The 20,847-nt window shown below is 28.6% G+C and overlaps 1 protein-coding gene across 1 annotated transcript; it reads right to left on the bottom strand.

Moving 5' to 3' along the window:
• Positions 1-9,770: 9,770 nt before the first annotated feature.
• LOC116766579 (cytochrome P450 4d2-like) lies at positions 9,771-16,902 on the bottom strand. The gene is made up of 10 exons (XM_061522795.1): positions 16,459-16,902; positions 16,202-16,311; positions 13,099-13,192; positions 12,170-12,355; positions 12,001-12,070; positions 11,568-11,694; positions 11,246-11,458; positions 10,899-11,142; positions 10,551-10,718; positions 9,771-10,041 (listed from the first exon to the last, which is right to left on the bottom strand). Exons 1-10 carry the CDS (start codon positions 16,616-16,618, stop codon positions 9,875-9,877), a joined length of 1,539 nt encoding a protein of 512 aa, XP_061378779.1. The 5' UTR covers positions 16,619-16,902; the 3' UTR covers positions 9,771-9,874.
• Positions 16,903-20,847: the final 3,945 nt, after the last annotated feature.

The raw sequence follows: 20,847 nt of genomic DNA, 5'->3' as shown, positions 1-20,847 counted from the left end.
AATATATAATAGCTGTTATCTGGCTGGCATCGATAAGAGGGCATAAAGTTTGTAATTAATAGTATACGAGTATGTTTATAAGTAATATAAAATCGTTCATCTCCATCCCATCTAGCTATGCGAAAGAATAATACGACAAATGTTTAATATTTAGATTTTCTGTCAGATAATAAAAAGTTCATTTATTTAGAGGATGATAATGAATTAAATGTACTCATTATTTTTTATGATGAGTTCAGGTTTAGGTTTTCTTAAACATTTTCTGTCTTACTTTAAACTGCTCCATTTTTGTATGAAATACTTTATGTGTATTTGGTTAAGCACAGCTCATTTAATGAGATCTAGTTTTGAGAGTTCCATTCATAGTTCATTAACAATTCTTTCTAATTCCGTTCTTTGACGATACTATACATTAATCTAGTCACAATACAACGCGATGACCGTGTATTCTTATTACAATCTTAACAATGAGGCGATATTCATATATTTTTGCTGGTATATTTTCTGCAATTTATTTCTATTCGAATTTTACGCGAACATTATACAAAAGTTTGGTAAACTTGTTACTTCGTTTTCAAATGTATCAAATATCACACGATTATATCCAAAAGTGTATTATTAGCTTCAGTAGCTTTTTTCATAATGCTCCTACCTCCTGAGTATGACATTTGTTTAAAAAGGTGACAAACTTAGAAATTGGTTATACGATATAAAAATGTAATAAGTGAGTATTGTGTTATTCTTAAATTTAATTACCTTCTTATTAAAAGCACTTGCTTATGTCTGTTTTACTAAAAAAATGTTATATTAACAAAACAATCCACATTAAGATGGCCCTACGGCAATTTCATTCTTATGAAAATGTAGGAACGCTTATAATAGCTAAGTAATGAAAAAGTATTACAAAAATGTACTGAAATATATAACAATGTTTATTTTATATTCTTAAATAATTTGTTACTGTTTTTGGACAACAAAACATTCTTAGAAGGTTTTATAAAAATAAAAATATTAACCAAAATATGTATAAGAGATCGTAAACAAAAAAACAGTACTTAAATTTTTGTTCATACTTTTATTTTGTTTTCAAAATAGCTTTTTTATATTATTTACATTTCATATAATACTTAATTATGTTTATTGATTTGGATGTATCAATCAAAATTTTTAAAATAAAAATACTAATAATGAGATCTTACACTTTCGCGAGTATTCATTTAAATCAAACGAATATTTTTGGATTACTTCGCGTAACTTATTATTTTTTTAAAAATTCATACCCCACACGTTTTGATCACTTTGCAGCAACCGTGATCACGGGCAGATGAGATGTGATCACGATTGCTGCAATGTAACCGGAACGAGGGCAGTATTTTTTTTTTTCATGATAAAATACGCGTGGCTATCCGAAAATATTAGCTTTTTTAACATAACAACCCTCACTACAAAATTAACAATAAAAGATACTATTTAATGATAACAACATAAAAAAAACAGTAACCCATTTAAGGGTTAAAACATAAAAATTATCAAACGCATAGGCTCTTATGGGGACTGTCCATAATGGTTGAGGTGTTTCAAAAAACATTTATTTTGCCATACCCTCTAATGTAAACATCTATATACCCAAATACTTTATTATTATAGATTTATATAAACGAATGTCCTAGTTTTTAAATAAATAGTTATTTATCGCAATCAAAAGATGTTTAGATTAGCTTCCATCTCAAATTAGAAATATGTATCTAACAACTATTCGTATGTAATGGAATATGAGCTTTCAATAAAAAATAGGTTTTGATAAAAAATAATCTAACAACATGCCAGTGAAAGCGCTTTAGAGATAAATTAGAATTTTTGTTTGCCCAAACAAACATTCTCTTAGTACATCGGCATATATCATCTGCATTATATACACATTTAAAGTAGTGAACATAATTTTCTATCAGACAACACAGCCTTAAGATATTTGAGCTGTAAACTAAATATATTTGTTTCACATACATAAATTTTTTACATACAAAGAAAATCATAATTTATACATACATTTTAAAATCATGGTTTTGTTCGCTTGCTTTCTTTTACAGCTTGCCCGCCTCCAGGAATGTAATGCGTTGAGTATATACTATGTTTTATTTCTATATATCAGGTCAAAAATATTGGCTATAGGTCTTAAGCATCAGTAATTTTTTAAATATATTATACTTGATCAATACGTTATATTTAACCGCCAGAATGCATTACGTATTGTTTCGTTAAGATTTATTAAAAATCCTTTTCATAGTATATATCTATTTCATAGAAAAAGTATATATTGCTATAACTAATAGACATGAATGTATATATTTTAGTTATAAATCTTGGAATTTAATTTACTGAAACTGGTAGTAAAATGAAAAATAGTATTACGAAATTCAAAATTATTTGAATAAAAGGAATAAAAGCGTGCGAGTTTAGTTGAAAAGACACCGCATACATTTCTGTGGCTCTTGTTTTCCTCGTTTAAATATAACGAACTGAGGTCTGAGAAGCGTTTGCAAAATATTATTCTGGATATACATATGTGGTTGTACCATCAGCTTTAGGTATATAAACACTTGTGGTGAAGAATATTAATGATATATTAATGAGAGGAAAATATTATTAATATTGAATTAAAGTTGATGAATTGAGTTTAATGATATTGATTTTACCTCAGCACATTTTGGGTGGAATTTAAAAGATTTTGTAATATAAATCTCGTCTTTCTCAATGGAGAATAGCCATACAGTGTTCTTGCAAAATAATTAAGATATAACTTTACATATATTTAGATATATACATGTAATGACTTTTAGTTCTCTAACATTACTCCAATGAAAGTTCAATCTCATATAAACCAAATATTATCTAAGTGATTCATTTTTTAATATCATATCATCTTATAATGCAAAACGAATAAAATTCACTTTATATCTGTTTTTTAAGTAGCGAAATCATTACAGTTAATCCTCGTATGTATTATTCATCAATCAATAAATCTAAAATGAATCCTATGAACTTTATTATTATTTGTTTCACTAGAATTTGAAAAAAAAACTTAATAAGAAACTCATGTTTAAGTATATCTATATATTATAAGAATTTAGTTTTGATCTTCGACTTCAGTCCCAAGTCTTCGGAATAAGACTCAGAGAGAAATGTATAAGGTGTTTCTGTAAACTTTCATCTAAAATTCTTCGACAATTTTTTGAGTGAAAAATATGCATATAAACTCATACACTTTCAAATTTATTATGTTAATAGGAATAATAGGATTTTAGTATATTATAATATCATATCATATCTTGTCATCCATATCTTTAAGTGCCGTGTTGTGTCGTCTCGTATCATAAAATAAAATTAAAAATGAAATAGCTATTTCAAAGTGAAGATCAAAAAATATATTTTATTAGAAAGATTAGGACTAAGTTTATCAAACACTTCTAAGCGATTATTTTTAATTTAGGCATTATAAGGTTTGATTATATATTTTATATTGAATATACAAGTGCTTTGTTGCTTTAAGATAATTGTATATTAGTTAATTGATATTATTGTATTAGACCCAGCAATCCATACAAAAATATCAAATATAATAAATACTCTTTTGCAAATATAACACCGAAACACAATTCCTTTCTTAGATCAGAACCTCTATGAGAAAGATAACTGAAATATAACGGATTTGTGTGAAATATGTGAAGCCTCTTGTATGCTAATACGATACCATTGTTCGAAGATTGAATTTTTCTGGATATCTTGTTACGAATAATTCCAAATTCAAAATGTGTAAAGAACATTATAAATATAAATCGTTAATACAACATGTTATGTTTAAATAAATAATTATTGAATGGAATTTTTCTTTTCATTTGTGTTTCATTATTCTCTAGTATCTTTATCCTCTTTTTAATGAAATATTTTAATAGTTTTAAAGGCTTAAGTAAATGAATAACTATTATACTGATCGTTTTAGGATACCGAAAAACCCCAATATTATTAATGATTAATCTAAAGCAACTAATACCAGAAAGACATGAACATTATCTAATATTTACTAATTATATTTTGCATAAGATTAATATAAGATTGATGATTTCTTTCATATTATTAGACTATTTTCATTAATTTACAAAACGATAGTAGAATAAAAAACATTTCATATCGTTAAAATAACTGTAAGTACGAATCAAAAATTTATTAACTCGCAATTCAAAAAACTTTTTCGAATATCTCAAAAAATAAATTCATAAACCTTGGCTTTCATAAAGGACATACACTGTAATCACATGTCAACATTCTTTCATAAGATTAAATCATACTCGGTGGTAAATTTATTTTATTTATTTTACATATAAAAGTAGCCTCCACGTTTATTTTTTTTATTAAAACTCAAAGAAGTTATGGTAAATGCAAATTGACACCTTTATGTATTTTACCAATTAAGGAACAAGGTACAAGGTATAAGGAAGTAAGGTACTACACTTCCTTTCTTTTATATTTATGAACAAAAGATTATTTAACAAAAATTATAACTATTTTTTATAATTAAATTAATATTATTAGATTGTACTACTAGAAAGAGGGACATTTTCGAATAATTTGTCTCTTTTTTAAAAACTTATGTCTTAAATATTCCATTTTTATCGTTAACATGTGCTTTATGTTATTTATATTAACTTAAAAAAAATTGGAATTAAAACGAAGAAAGAAAAATTTTGTTAAGAGTAATATAAATTTCTTCAGGTTAGTTATTATTTAATATGAACGTTAAAAGCTTTTAAAAAGTTTCAAAATGACAATAAAATCGAATTAGTAACTCAGTTCTCACGGCTTCTAGGACTGTCGGTAATCCCATTGCGGTCTCGACCCGCGGCAGTTGTTGTTGAAAGTTAGAACGTACTACAACGAGCTAACGCCGCGGGATTTACCGCACTTGTGACTGGAATACATTGCGAAATTAGGCTTTCTTATACACTTCAAATAATCGGGAATTAAAAATTAAAAGTTTTATAAAACCTGTCTCTGTTAAAAAGTAATTTATATATCATATGTATATATATATTCTATTGTTTACTTCTTAGGTACATGAAAAAGTCAAGTAAATGAAACTAATATTTTTTGTATTATACTACGCGTATTTTATTATTCTAAAAAACTACATACTCCCGATGTTTTGGCTACTTTGCAGCAACCGTGATCACGGGCAGACGAGATGTGAATGTCTGTCAGTTGGTCTTGTTATTTATCTTCCGCCAACGATTTCCAAATTTCCTGGCGTACCATTATATAAACAATCTTCCTATAAATATCATGAATAATATTTTTCCATACTAATATTATAAAAAAAACGTTTAAGTGAAAATATTTTTCTGTATTTTTTAGCTATTCAAGCTTGAGTTCTAAGTCCTACATTATTTTTGGAACTCGAAAACATAAAATCCGTACACTTTTCTATTTCTAGATATCACTTACACTTATTGATTACATTTGTAATTGTTCTGCCCTACATTATTATTACTTTGGCGTAAAAGTGGAACTTTATTAAATATACGAGATTTAACATAAATATAAGAATATAATTTTTTTATTCATACATCTAATTATATATATGAAAAAAGTGCAATCTATTGTATTTAAGCAATATCTACCAGGCGCCTTTGTAAGAGGTAAAACAAAATGTATACAAACAAAATTTGTTTGTAATCGATTTATAGGGAAAAAAAAATATAAAAAAAAAAATACTAAACATTATGTTATTTTAAAGCCAATACAGGTGTAATTGGATAGTGTGATAACAACTTGAGAGGGAAATTAAAGAAAAATGAGACAAATGTTGCTTATGTTCAGATCAACATAATTTAAATGCTCAAAAAAAAATTGTTTCACTTCAAAAAACTATTGAAAAAAAAAAAATTTACTAGGCATATTTAAAAGTTTAAGAATCCACTGAAACTAAGGTATTATTAAAAAAAATATTGACATATATCATATTTATATTGAAATGATTATATCTGACGAGTTCTATTCTAGACATATTTCAATTTCGTTTTATTTATCTTTGCCATATTTCAAAATGTATAATTTAAGGTCTATATTGCTTGTGTCATATTTTTGTCAATAATATCTTTAATTTTTCGGTGATTTAACTCTTAATACTCCTTGATAAAATATAAATATCTCAAATATGTAAATGTTTTTCGAACGTATATATTTTAAAATTTAAAATACACTTTTGAGAGCGACAAGAGTAAAAGTAAATTTATTTTCTGAAAAAAGAAAATTTTGCCAGTCTAAGTATCCATTTATCATCAATCATCACAGACAATCAGAACTCAGAAATACCTGTCCTCTTTTTATCTAAATTTACTATCGTTGTTAATCTGCGTTCGTTGCTCTGAAGTTTATAATTATGTTAGGAAAACCCGAGTTCCCACATTAGTAGTAGTACTCGTTCAGCAAGTTGGATGGGTTCACTATATTAGGCATATTGCAAATTAAATTCAATGTCTTCGGACAAACGTTTTATAACTAAAGAAAAAACAAGTCTTGATATGATTGAAGATTTTCCACCCTTTTTTATACTATGATAAAAGTCAGGCAAGTAATATATCAATAATTATTACGACCTTTTTAATTATTTTTTTTATAATTTAACGTTATAAAATTTGTATCAAAATAACTAACCCTTAAGACGACTTTCCTGAACACACATACCATTTGCACCTGAGGACTTTTTTCTACCCAGTAATAGTTTACTTAGTCAACTTAGCACCTAGAGTTTAATATTTTACATCAGAGATAACAACATTGCAAATATATTGAAACAAATTTATGCTTGAAAACTTATGTTATTGTCGGTGATTAGAAAGACAAATAACGCTCTTAGTAAAAATAATTTTTTCGCCTCAATTCGTAGTGTAAGATTTGGATCTAATTTGCAGAATGTTAAAAAAAGTTTGTTATACGCTTATACATAAAACTGAAACGTTGGGTTAAAAATTAAATTATAAAACAACACATAGAATATTACATACTGGTTCATATGTTAACTTCTACAATGTGGGTCTCTTGTGTTGATAAAAGTGTTAAAAATGCCGATAGTCTTGTCTTAGAACCGATGTTATGGAAAAAAAATATTACTTGAAATTAAAGCTTGATTAAAATTTCTGTAAAAGCCTTTGTTGTTATAGCTTGTATGATATTTTTATGAAAATAAATCTAAATTTAAATGAATTTAATTTAGAAAGGAATGGCTTAAGTTTTCTTTGTAATTAAATGTAAGATTTTTGCCATAATTGTCTGAGTAAAGCTTGAAAGTTGTGAGGATAAGTGCAAACTTCAAAGAACTTAATGAAGCTAGCTTGATCAGTTTTGGAGCAAATAAAAAGTTTTTCTTTTTATAAAGTGTAAGTTTATTTATAAAGACTCACATTTTATTAATTTTGATAACTTGTTGTAAAATTGCTTATTGACGCCTACAATGTTTAAATTCAAAGCACTCTGACGAGCCAGAAAGCAAAAAAGATGATATTTTGAAACCTAAATAAAATACACATATATACATACAAGTCATTCTTGTGATTAAGATTAAATTGTTAAGTGGAGCGAGAAATAGCGTCACCGGAATTAAAATTATCAATTCTAATCAAGAAAAAATTAATTTATCTTTAATACTAATCGATAGATTAACTGAAAAATTGCAAAAACAAATATATATTAATTCAAAATTACATAAACAGAAGGTACTGTTACACGATGAAAAAATTGCTATTGGTTTTTCTAAAAAAATTATTACATTATGATTATTCTAATACAATTAAATGATTTCATACAATTTAATCATCAGAATTGAATAACTGTTTAAGACGTTGATATCATAACTGTAACAACGAGAACTATAGTCAACGATAATAGTGATCGTAATCAATATACCGTATCTTCATTCTCTTTTAATAACATTTGTCAGAAAAATAATGAATAATTTATAAAATCAGTATTTCATTGCAATCAACCTTAATCATCAAAATAAGCTCTTAAAGTTTCCTTCGGTTGTAACACGTACAAAAGTAGATAGAGTAAGTAACCAAAGGATTAAATTATCCAATTTATTTCAAAACAGAATTCTCTAGTGTAGCTTCAACTGCTCACGAAGATGCAATTTCCAAAGGTATGATGAAATTATTTAGGGAACTTACTCTAAATTAAGGACTTTCAAGTTGTTTATTTGCTGTCTTAAATAGTTTAGTATAACTGTATTAAGGTTATACATAATGCTGGTTTGAATAAAAATTCAGAATTGAATAACAACTCTCAAATTCACAACACAAAAATGAGTTTTGTTAATAATTAATTGAATTGATAATTCTTACTTATAAGTACAATCTTTATATTTTATAAGTGTGAATGACAAAACATTTTTATGATTCATATTGACGTAAGAAGTATTATTTTGTTTTTAATTTAAAAAATATTTTTAATAATAAATTATTGTCTGGAGATAAATTTTATCAATAACTATTGTATTAAATCTAACTTTACATTTATTTCGTAATTTATAAAAATGTGTTAAATGTCATTGGTTTATATTAGTTTATAAATATTTTATTATAATTCATGGTATTTGTAATACACAGAATCAATGTAACAGTGGTAGTATTTTAAAATCAAAATATATTAAACATTGTAGGCATTTTGAAGTTTAAGTTCACCAGTGAGTGGCAATAGATAAAAACTAACTCAGAACAAATAAATAATTATATTCCTTAAAAACAGAAAATGTCTTTGACATTGTCTTTGATGGAGAAGAAAAAGCAGTTAGATTTTTTCTTTTGTTATTTTTTAAGATATTTATTAATTGTAGTTATTAATTCAAAAGCCAAATATGCAGATTACTTTATTAGGTGAAGTAGTATTTAGTATTTTACTAATATACTTCTATAATAGACTTTGATGACCTTGGGCCTTTTTCCAGAATACATAAAACTAAGGCTAATATATTTTTTGTCTAATCACGTTTTAAGAATAATTAGCTTATCGCTTAAATGAGCCTGGATTATTTTTATATTAAATATGTATTCAATTCTAAGAATAAATTAATCATATTTAATGATCCATTAAGTGTAAAAGTATAATCCCACATAATTCTGTGCCTCACTATAGCCGGATTATATTAGTACTTATAATCTTCATTGAGAACGCAAATTCTTAATCCCCAAATCCTATTTGTAATAAAAACCAAAAATGTTTGATGTGTTATATATTTCCGTTCTGAGTTCTAATTCCAAAAAGTTTATCTTTTAAGGATTTAAATTTAATAGAAAAAATGGTGATAACTGTATTAACGGTATAAGAAATTTTGTTTTGACAAGTGTTTTAAATTTTTTTTTTTTATTTTATTCGTCTCATATTGAATTACGAAATATTGAACAATACTTATTCTTTAAAGCAGACTATTTATCCTGAATGATATATAATCTTTTTAATCAACTCAGAAAATATTTTCTACTTTTTATTGTGCGAACAGATAAAAAAATCTATTTTATAATAAACACGAAATATGTTTAACAGTAAAATTTAAATATATATATGCCAGGAACTTTTTATTTTTGGCTTATTTTTACAATATAGCTTGTCCTTCAAACATCTTCAAAGCTTTAACTTAATTATGCAGTGAGTGCTCCAAACTTCTTTATTATGGCGATGATATATAAGAAGATAAAATGATCTTATTGTTTTAAACAAATAAATAAATTCTGGGTACGATAGGTGTATCCAAATTTTATAAATTACGACTAAAATTGAAAAACACAATACACATAAATAACCCTTATTAAACATATTTTGTTTCATTTTAATTAAAATATCTTTTTTTAAGCTTAAGATGAATTCCGTTTTTTGATTCTGTAAGTATACGATATGCAAATTGTGGTTCGTCAGCAGGATCACAAGGGACTACTTCATACCTTCGTAACATGTTGGATAGTGTTGCTTTCATGGCCACCCAAGCGTAACGAAAACCTAAAAAAATAAATGCGTACTACTGAAATTATGAAGTATATTCATCATCAACCTATCGGAGTCCACTGCTGAGCAAAGGCCTCTTGTTACATGGAGAAGGTTAGAGCATTAATCGCCACGCTTGCTCAAGGCGGATTGGCGATTTCAAACTTATAATTTGAAATTATAAGTCCAGGTTTCCTCTCGATGTTTTCCTTCACCGTCAGTGGGATCTAAATATTCTTAGAAAGTACATATGATTCGGAAAAGATCACATTGGTAATTTCCAGGTTTCGATCCCGCGGCCTCCAGTATGAGAGGCGGACATTTAACCTCCAGGCCACCATGGTGAAGTCTATACACAAGGTTTTTTATTTTAAGTTCATCAGCTTTTGAAAACAATTGTTCTTTTATTTCAATAGACAACTGTTGCGCTTAACACTGTAAGTATTTAAATTCTAAACTATTAATTTTTATTTCTTTCCTATTGAATAATCTAATTTACTAAACTAATATAATACTAATCATACCTAAACAGTTTCTTGGTCCGGCACTAAATGGTACAAAGGAAAATAAATGCATACTGTTGAAAAATCTTTCAGGATCAAATTTTTCCGGTTCAGGAAATATATTTGGATTTTGATACATGGCTTCGAAAAAAACTATGACTGAACTTCCCGCGGGTGCGATTCGACCATCTGAAAGAGGGTGTGAAATTATAATATCTTTTTTATACTAATAAACAAATAAAAAATAAATAAATAATAATAAAAAATAAATAATAAAAAAAATAACTACTGAAAGTGACACAAACATTCGTACATCCATATTCCATAGCTATTTAATTTTAGGTTACTGTTATTATTTAAAAAAAATACCATCGAATCGAAAGTCCTTCTTCAATTGTCTTCCGATTTTAGTCACTGGTGGCAGTACCCGCATACTTTCCTTTATCACGGCCTCGAGATACTTCATATCATTAAGATTTTTATGAGTAGGCTTCTTTGACATATCATTCTTAAATATACACTGCTGTTCTTCAATAATTCGGTTTTGTATTTCTGGATATTTTGCCACATAATATAATGTATGACAAATCGTCAATGTTGTAGTATAATGTCCCTTAAACAAATTTGACTTTATAAGCCTGAGAAGAGCATAATTGAACACAGTTTTGTTTAACATTATCAAATAAAAATTGATTTCTCCTTTAAGGTAAACTTACTGTAAAACAGATTAGTGATATTTCCTCTTCAATTATATCATCTGGAATCGGATTTCCATTGGATAATTTGTTTAGTAAAAATTTGTCTAGCATACATCCATCATCATCTGCTTTCTTATTCAAGAGAGTAATAATTTCTATATCAGAAATTTTATGATCTGGATCCATCGCTTCTTTAATTTTATTTAATTTTTTTTTTCTCTGATTCAGAATCTAAAATGTAACTTCTCTGATTTATAAATGATAAACACTTTCATGGATTCACGATAAATTTAATGGCTTAGGTCATAATAGGACAACAAATATACTAAATTAAACATACGGCGGTGCTTGTGTCTATAATGGTCTTAACAGTTTTCATCATTCTGCGATACTGCGGTGATATCTTAAAAAATGTAGGAATATTTCTCCAATACGAGAAATAATTTTGGGTAATTATGTTTACAACCCTGAAAACTCATATATTATTCAAGTGCCTGTTAAAGTTAAAATAAAAAGACAAATTTATTTCCTATATTAATTTGTATAAAATGTTTATAGATTGTGTATTTAAGTTTTCCTTCATTTTGAGGATCAGACGAATACACTCAATATAAAAAATAAATCTTATTAATTAAACTCTTAAAATACCAGACTTATTTTGTTTCACAAATTGGAGACAAATTTTTCAAAATTTTTGAACATCTTAATTGATATCTAAAGTGTGTACGTTTGCATTTCTATAAGGTTTTAAAATGATAAATATTTATTCATACTCTCCATTCGCTTCTAAGTATGGATGGTCTAGATTATTAAGGAAATTACTATCAACTCCCATAAGTGTACCTGGAAGTTGAATGGTTCATGTTAATTTATAATAGCTAATGAGATTTTCTATTATTTATCTAAACAAAAAAATGTTAGAAGTAATGTTTTATCACTCACTGCATAAAATATCAAACATGTAAGGTCTTAGATAAGTATATAAATTTACGGAGCTTCTCCCTTGAAAGACGTCTAAGATGTTAAACAAATTATCACAGTGGTTGTTTATATCCATAACACGCTTTTCCAATGTTTTGAAATGAAAACTAGGCGTCATCAATTTTCTCGTCGATTTCCATCTTTCACCTTAAAAGTACATTGTTTTTATGTTCACCAAAACAGGAATTATTATTATTTAAGCTTACGTTATGTCCTTAAGTCTAGTCTAAATTTACATTAAGTCGGAAAAAAACTATTTTGAATATCAAAGCACAGAATACTCATGAATAAATGAAATTTAGCATTTAATAAGTAACATAATATAAATTGACGTACTTTCTTCTGTGAGTAATAACTTAATAGAAGGTCTTGCCTTAAGAAAATCTTAAGCAATTCATTTGACCCATATATTTTTTCTTATTCAAACCAATAATACAAACGTATACGAAAATTGCTAATCACAAATAATTATTGTTCCACCAAAACCATTTTCATGTAAAACGTTATCGAGGTCGAGACTGTAAGGAGCTGTCAGACGTTCAGGAAATGTTAAATCTCGTGGAAAAAGTACTCTAAGTAATCCAACTCTACAAGCTCTGACTTCGTTAATCGTAACGAAAGTTAAGTTGGTTAAAATCTATATATTTTTTTACTAATATGGACTTAATATAAAAAAAATATTTACAGCACTCTAATTTCCACTTTTAAAATATTTCTTGTCCTTTTTTTGTAATATTTGGGTCATACTTGAAGTAATATGTTGATAAAAATATTAATAGTAAAAACATTCCATTTTTATTTTAACTTTTGGTATTTAAGCAATGAAGGTTGGTTTAAAAGTTGAGCTTATATGTATATACATATATATATTTTAAATTATGAAATTATACCATCCGATGATGACACAGAATTTCCAAAAAATGGTTTTATTGCTGTATTTCTTTCCAATGGTTTCGAAAGTTCACTTGGATGATTTAGAAGTGCCTGAAAAAAAATGTTTTTTAAATATTACATGCTAAAGTAGGGACAATTATTGTAAAAACTATATTGTTGATTTGAGATTTAGGGATGATGAAAAAATTTTAGAATTTTTATTTAGTGGCATCTTCGTTAGTTATAGGGTTTTCCAATAGGGACGCTTAAACTTTGACAGCTGATTGCGGCCATGTTGTTTGAGTGACAGCTGTTAAATGCAGTGTGTTATATTCATTCCGTCCTCCCAAACCACCATGGCAGGTTACAGTGTCGAGCAGCACGTGCAAATCATAAAATTGTTTTATGAAAATGGGTCTTCAGTTCGAGCAACGTTCCGCGCACTTCGCCCGTTTTACGGTCGCGATGATCGTCCTGCCGAGTCGACTATCCGTCGATTGGTGGACAAATTCGAGTCAACCGGGTCAGTTAACAATCAGCCGGTTCCCGTGCGTCAACGTAACGCGAGATCTGCCGAGAATATCGCCGCTATGCGCGACAGTGTCCTCGAAAACCCGCGGCAGTCAATTCCGCGTCGCGCACAGGAACTCGGCCTTTCGCAGACGACAACTTGGCGAATTTTGCATTGTGACTTGAGCCTGCACCCGTACAAGATCCAGCTGACCCAAGAGCTCAAGGTTAATGACCATAGACAGCGCCGTGTGTTCGCTGACTGGGCATTAGAGCAGTTGGAAGTTGACGCCGATTTTGGCAAAAAAATCATCTTCAGCGACGAGGCGCATTTTTGGATGAATGGCTATGTCAACAAGCAAAATTGCCGTATTTGGGACGAGACCAATCCACACGAGGTTCACCAAGTGGCAATGCACCCGCAGAAAGTGACTGTTTGGTGCGGATTTTGGGCCGGAGGCGTGATTGGTCCGTATTTTTTCGAAAACGATAATGGTGTGGCCGTCACCGTCAATGGTGAGCGATACCGGTCGATGATAACCAACTTCTTTTGGCCTGAAATCGAGAATATGGATCTGGACAACATGTGGTTTCAACAGGACGGCGCTACGTGCCACACAGCACACGCTACGATGGAAGTTCTGCACGAGCAATTTCTGGACATGGTCATCTCGCGCGGAGGCGACGTGAACTGGCCACCGAGATCGTGCGATTTGACCCCGCTGGACTTTTTCTTGTGGGGTTTTCTTAAGTCGCAGGTCTATGCCAACAAGCCGCAAACCACCGATGCCCTCAAAGTCAACATACGCCACGCCATCGATCAAATACAGCCCGATTTGTGCGCCAGAGTCATCGAAAATTGGACCTTTCGTGTGCGCGCCACCAACCGAAGCCGTGGCGGTCATTTGAATGATATCATATTCCATACATAATGGGGTCGATAGACCTTCCAAATAAAAAAAAAATTTTGCAAATATCTTTCCAACATGTATTTTTTTTTGCATTTCAAAGATCAAGCGCCCTTAATGGAAAACCCTATACTATGAGAGTTATATTTTATTATTTTGTAGATATTTAAATCTGAAAGACTTCATAATGTAGCTCGTTGGAATATCGCTGAAGATTGATTGTTATATTTCTTCGTTTTGGTTTGGAGAGTGGCATGAAATAAATGACATCTATTCATGCGGTATAAGTGTGGCGGAAAAGTGTTATGGCATGATAGACTGACCAAAATAATTTAAATTATTTTGGAATCTGTCTAATAAAAAGACGAGTTTGCATGTTTACGAGTGATACTAATTACTTAGTCATAGTTGGTCACGTATGAAAATATATATTTTTTTTAATTTAATTTTCTTATTAAAGTTTTTAACGTTATATAATATTTATCGATCTAACGGCTAGCTAATTAATAGAAGTGAATTTGTGAAGTATATCTTCTATTATTTCAAATGTCAATCAGACCGATATTCTAAAGGTTGCAGTTTTTGACTACTTCTCGTGACGATTTAAATTTTATTCTTTATTTTCTGTTTGAATTCAATTTCAATCCCTTATTAAATTCAAACATTAGGAATATTTAAAAAAAAATCAAAAATTTGTAGAAAATTAAAATATACCATCGTTTCTACTAAAAAACTTAATCACTGATATTACTACTTTTTCAAGGTAAATAAATTCAACATATTCAATGAGATTTTGATTTTTTAATTTCTATTCTATATTTTTCTTATATATTTTTAATATAATTTTCTAACATTGCAGTTGAAAGAACGGGGTTACGTCACTTTATTCATTACGTTGTTTCTTCGGAATACAGACTTTTTTTATTTATTAACAAATAATCAGTTTCAGATAGAAGGTATAAAAGATGCATGTATCTATTGGCGTTATCACTCTTCAAAAGTAATTACTAATTTATATACTTATTACTGATTCTTTTTTTTTTACTACGATATATCTGAAAGCTATACTACATCTACGATAATTACCGACAAGATTAAACAGAAAATAATTTTGTCTGACGTCACACGATAACTAATTTCTATGGATTCTTCTGAATGAAATATGTAAGTCTGAAATAGGCAACGGTCAAATTTACTTTACGGCTATTTATTTCGTATATATTATTTTTAATTTTTATATGAATACAATTTTGATGACTTGATATAAACTAACTAAATGTTTTTCAATCATTTGTTTTGTAAATTTAAGAACGCAATTTAAATAAACAAATCATTTTGTTATATCACATAAGAATATGATAATGATATGGTGTTTAGCAATGAAATAGAAACTAGAGCTATTTGTTATCACTGTACATGTGCTCTTATACTGATAACCAGAAAATGTTAATACTAATAAAGGAAAAACCGGTTAGTTTAAATAATAATATATAAATATATATTATTATATATTTACTGTAACTCATTTTTATACCTTTTAAGAATGGATGCTAGTATGATTTTTTATATTAATTTTTGTTACTGGTTAATTTCACGAAAACGTGTTTGTCTATTTATTTAAATTTGATGATTTTTTATATTGTATTAATTATAGATAAATATTTATCTTTTTAAATTAAAAGTAATATACATAAAAGATTACCCCCACATCATCGGGATCTGATATCATTATCCAGTCTTCAGAGCCCACCGACACACGGAAATTTTGTTTCCCGTGTCTCTCCCACATCGCCATTAACTTCTGAGAAACCTCTGTGAAAATTAAAGATTGTCTTTCTTTAAAAATCGCTTTTATTAAACCATAAATTAATTTATTACTAAGACCATATAAAAGTTTTTTTGCACAAACAATAAATTAGATATATAATTATATTTATATGCATATTGTTGCATGCTTACCATCGGAATCAAATCCAAGTTGAAGGCTATTTCCAATCAAGGGCAAAGGCTTATCACCTGGGAATGCTTGTAGTTTTTTCCAACGGAGGCTAGATTTTCTTTGATATTCACGACAGATTACAAAAAAAATTAAAAGACTGACTATAAAAAGAAAAATCATTTTTAGAAAATAATGATCATTTAAAAATCACTCATACACAATATTTTTTAATAAGAACAGAACAGGCGTCCAAAATATTAAATGTATCAGTATTAATTATTTTAGACCGTTATCAACCAAATGTCGGTATTGTCAAAGTGTGAATTGCCTCGTTAAAAAAATCAAGTTATTTTAGCTGATAAGCAATGTCAATGACATTGTTCTTGTTTTTACAGCTACTTTCCGGATATTTGATATATTTAATCTACGAATACAATTTCAGATAAATTTAGAATAAATAATATTTACAACTTTGTGTACGTATAAAACAGCAAAATTGTTTAATGAAATATTTAATTTACACAACCACCAAACATTGTAATAAATTATCTTGGTACACAGATCAGGCAAGAGGAAGTTGTGATAAAAACGTCGACAATTTAAACAAAAACAAAATCTTATCACTTGTTTTTCTTTATTGTAACATACTTTTGGTTTTTATTTTATAATTATAATCAGCAAATAAAAGAATACTTTAAATTTTACATCTTATGTGAGTACGAAGACGGTTTGGATGTGTGGTGTGAATGCACAGGTAGTCTGTATTGTTAGTTTTTTTTTTTATAGTCAAAGTTTCAGTGCAAAATTTAAGAACGTTATATAGTTAAGAAGGACTTTTAACAAAGGGGGGGAGCCAATTATTGAACATTTTAAGAAGTGGATTTTAATTTTAAAGTTTTCTAAGAACATTTTCAAGAGCGTGTGTTGGGGGCCATAGTAAGAAGTTGGAAATGGCTTTAGGAATTTCGATTGTCCAATGAATAAGAGCACATTTGAATTTATCCTTTAGAACCTGTGATTTTTTCAGATTCGAAAGGCATGCGTGCACCAAGCCTAAGCTTGCGAACTTAGTTTCAGGAAGAATAGAAAGTGTGACAGCTATGCCTTCACGGATTCTGGCACTAACAAGGAGAGAATCATTCCCGCTTGTGGTGGGAGCACTTGGCTTGTTGGCAAGATTAGCGATTCAATAAATAAGTTTTTGTAAAGTTCACGAACCTTTCTGTTTGCACTTGGATTCCACGCAAATTTATCAAACTTTTTCGAAACGTCTGTTTTAGAAACTAAGTAACTCTTAATAATGTGCTATGTTAGCGGTACCCTTGGTAGTTGTGGACTATTTGTGATGCTTTCTTGAATATTCTGATATTTGTTATTTGAATGCCTCCGAGGAGCTACTTTGTACACTGGACTCACTTATCTATAAGTTTTATTTTCAGGTTGCGGAAGTTTGACAACGGCTCTAATTTTCGATGTTAACTCAAGTGACTTCACAACCTTCCTTTCCGTCGGGGGAATATATAAATATACTAAATGCAATCTATAATGTTCTTACAAAATTATCGGCTTACTATTTACTTGAACGACTTCGCCTTGACTCAGCTTTTTAACCTCCTTAATTGTTCTTAGATGTCGGAAAAGGCTATCAACACTCCCTCATACAACCCCACTTTGTTGAATTATACTTTACAGTCCATGCAAAGTGGTTAAGAAATTTCAAACTGGGCCATATATGAAACAGACCTTCTATTGTTACTTTTAAGGGAAGATTAAAGCTATATTATTTGTTTTAAATCAGATCTTACCTTTGTCCGTTTTGTTTTATTATGTAATGTTTTTTAATACTTATAATTTCTCTGTATTCTACTTTATTAATTATTTTGTTTATTATGTCAAGTATATATCATATATTTTTTATTAATTACTAGTAGCGTAGTACTATTTTAAAATATTTTTGTAGTTATTTCTTTCATTTAAAATCTTCTCTCTCACATTGGGTAGCTGTTGATGGCTTTTTGTTGTAAGAAACGATGAGAGTTTAAAGCAAGACAAAACATAAACGATTCCAGAAATACCATTTTCAGACAGGATGCTACTAATAATTACTTATTCAGTACTAATCGGTAATCTTAATGTATTGTAAAGAGTTTCTAGTATTAAATATATTCAATATGCAAGATACGCGTCTCGTTACAAGTGCGCCGCAGGGCAAAGCCGTATCTCAATTATGACTAACTTCATTCTGAAAATTTTATGTATAAGGGTAAAAGCTCAATATTATATATTATATTCTCTGTTCGCTTTATAAGGGTTTATAAGAGTAACTATCGCAAAGAGAAAATTATTACAAAATAGTATGGAGACAATAATATTGTAGATTGGAGATTTCATAAAATAAAACAAATGGACGCTCGTAGGAAGTCTTGTTGTCTAAGTCGTTAAAAAGTTAAATATAATATAGAGCAACAATTTATAATTGAGTTAGTTGTCAGTTGGAGTATGATGCTTATGTTAGCTTCATTGGAAACTGGAGCTGATGCGATTAAAACTTCATTGCACTGTATAGTCAGGACCGTTCTACTTATCTCTGTTGTTATGTATGTTCTCAGTTCGAACTTAAATCGATTCCTCTTTTATATCACTAACGTATGTTACTACAAATAACTTTAGAGACCTTTCAATATTTAGGTCTAAACATTTTTTATTTTATTTATTTCAAAACGAGTGAAATGATTGGTTTATAGTAAATAATCCAAATATTCAAAATTCTTGTTGTGGTTTACTTAATGTTACTTTTGATGCTGGAATATGTAGTAAAGCAACAATTTAAAAACTAGTTTTACGGTTAGTAGGCAGTTAGAGTTTGATAGTTATGCTGACTTCATTGGAAATTCGAGATGATACCATTAAAACTTCATTCCAAATTGCAACAAGCAAGCCTCTCTACTTTTATGTACCCCGCACTTTAAATATGAACTAGCTTGTAACCCACAACTTGTATTACAAAATATTTTAAAGTTTTAAGAATTTAAAAGAGATCAAAAGAGAAAAATTACATATAGCTTGTTAATGTGATTATAGGTATGAATGTTTTTGTAGTGATTATATACCTCTGGAGTCCGTATTTTAATGGGAATCCGTGATACGGTGATCAAAAAGATCAAAAGAAGTTTTCCGATTTAATTTCTATTATAATAATACTCTTGGAGAACAATTTATGAAGGAAAAATAATTTAATGGTTATATGTTCCAAGTCATTTTGCGACTCAAAAAATGTGAGGGAAAAAACTTACCGGAGCAACGTTTGTAAGGTAATATTTACAAATATTGTGAGCTACAACAAGCAAAATACAAAATTAAGCAATGGTTTGAATTTTTTCTATTACGTCCATTCAATATTATATCTTTCATAGTTTGATTTAATACCTGGAATACTTTTTTCCAAGTGTTTATAAATAAAACATAGCCTTTAGGGATGAAAGCGCAACTATCTATGTTACTCTATATAACCCGACTCAATAAAAAAATGATACAAAAGAGTTACTTTACCTAATATAAAGAACAGAAGTTATGTATTAAACACTGTAGGTTAAAAATGTCAATGTGTCTATGCACTCTATAGCCTGTATTTTAAATTTAGTATTAATAGCTAAAACAGACAAACATATGACATGGTTTGCTTACTACCAAGTAAAATTATGCAAAAAGTATTCTAGCAAGAAATTATAAGGATTCCTAATGATGATCTGATTCGGACGAATCTTATAAATATAAAATGGAAGTGATTTCTTAAGGATTAGCTCAGAAGAGCCGTTGAAATTGTGTTTTTGAGTTATTTCTTTAAAAAATAAATTTTAGTAATTGTCAGTGTAATGTAGTCGATTTAATGATTTCAATTATAAAAGTAAGATTTCAATTATAAAAGTAACTTAGTAAATGTTGTTATTTTTAGTCAAAAAAATTCAAAACGATGGAACTGGTTCATAAGGGAACTGGTTGGGGTGACGTAAAGGCTTTCTAGCTAATGTTGCACGTCTTATGGAGATCTGTGTCACAATGGTCGGGAATAGATCGCATTGAATCGTCGCTGTAGTTATGAACTTCACAAAAAAAATACCTTTTCGATAAGATATTTGCATGATTTTGATATTAGACATTATTTTGTAGTCTCTATCTATTAATATATTATTAAGAAAATTATGTTTGGCAAGTGGGTTGTTTGTTAATATAAAATTTGATAACACCAAAATTTTACGAAAGTAAAATACATTTTGTATTACTTTAAATTTAAAAGACATAAATATATTTAAACTTCTGTCCTGGTAAATTCTTGAATTAATAAATAATCACTATTTTTATAGTGAGGCAGTAATAAGAAAATTACACTTTATTTACAGCTAAGTCATGTG

Source organism: Danaus plexippus, chromosome 15 (assembly GCF_018135715.1).
Source record: "Danaus plexippus chromosome 15, MEX_DaPlex, whole genome shotgun sequence".
Taxonomy (NCBI): Eukaryota; Metazoa; Arthropoda; class Insecta; order Lepidoptera; family Nymphalidae; genus Danaus; species Danaus plexippus.
Note: the sequence above shows the minus strand (reverse complement) of the source record. Positions and strands in the feature narration are given on the sequence as shown.

Bases quoted from the DNA above. Each gene is read 5' to 3' on its own strand.
- LOC116766579 (XM_061522795.1), bottom strand. From the start codon at position 16,618: ATGATTTTTCTTTTTATAGTCAGTCTTTTAATTTTTTTTGTAATCTGT. The intron at 16,312-16,458 runs GTAAGCATGCAA...TAATTTTCACAG, and splicing joins ACTTGGATTTGATTCCGATG to AGGTTTCTCAGAAGTTAATG. The intron at 12,071-12,169 runs GTGAGTGATAAA...TTCAACTTCCAG, and splicing joins CATGTTTGATATTTTATGCA to GTACACTTATGGGAGTTGAT.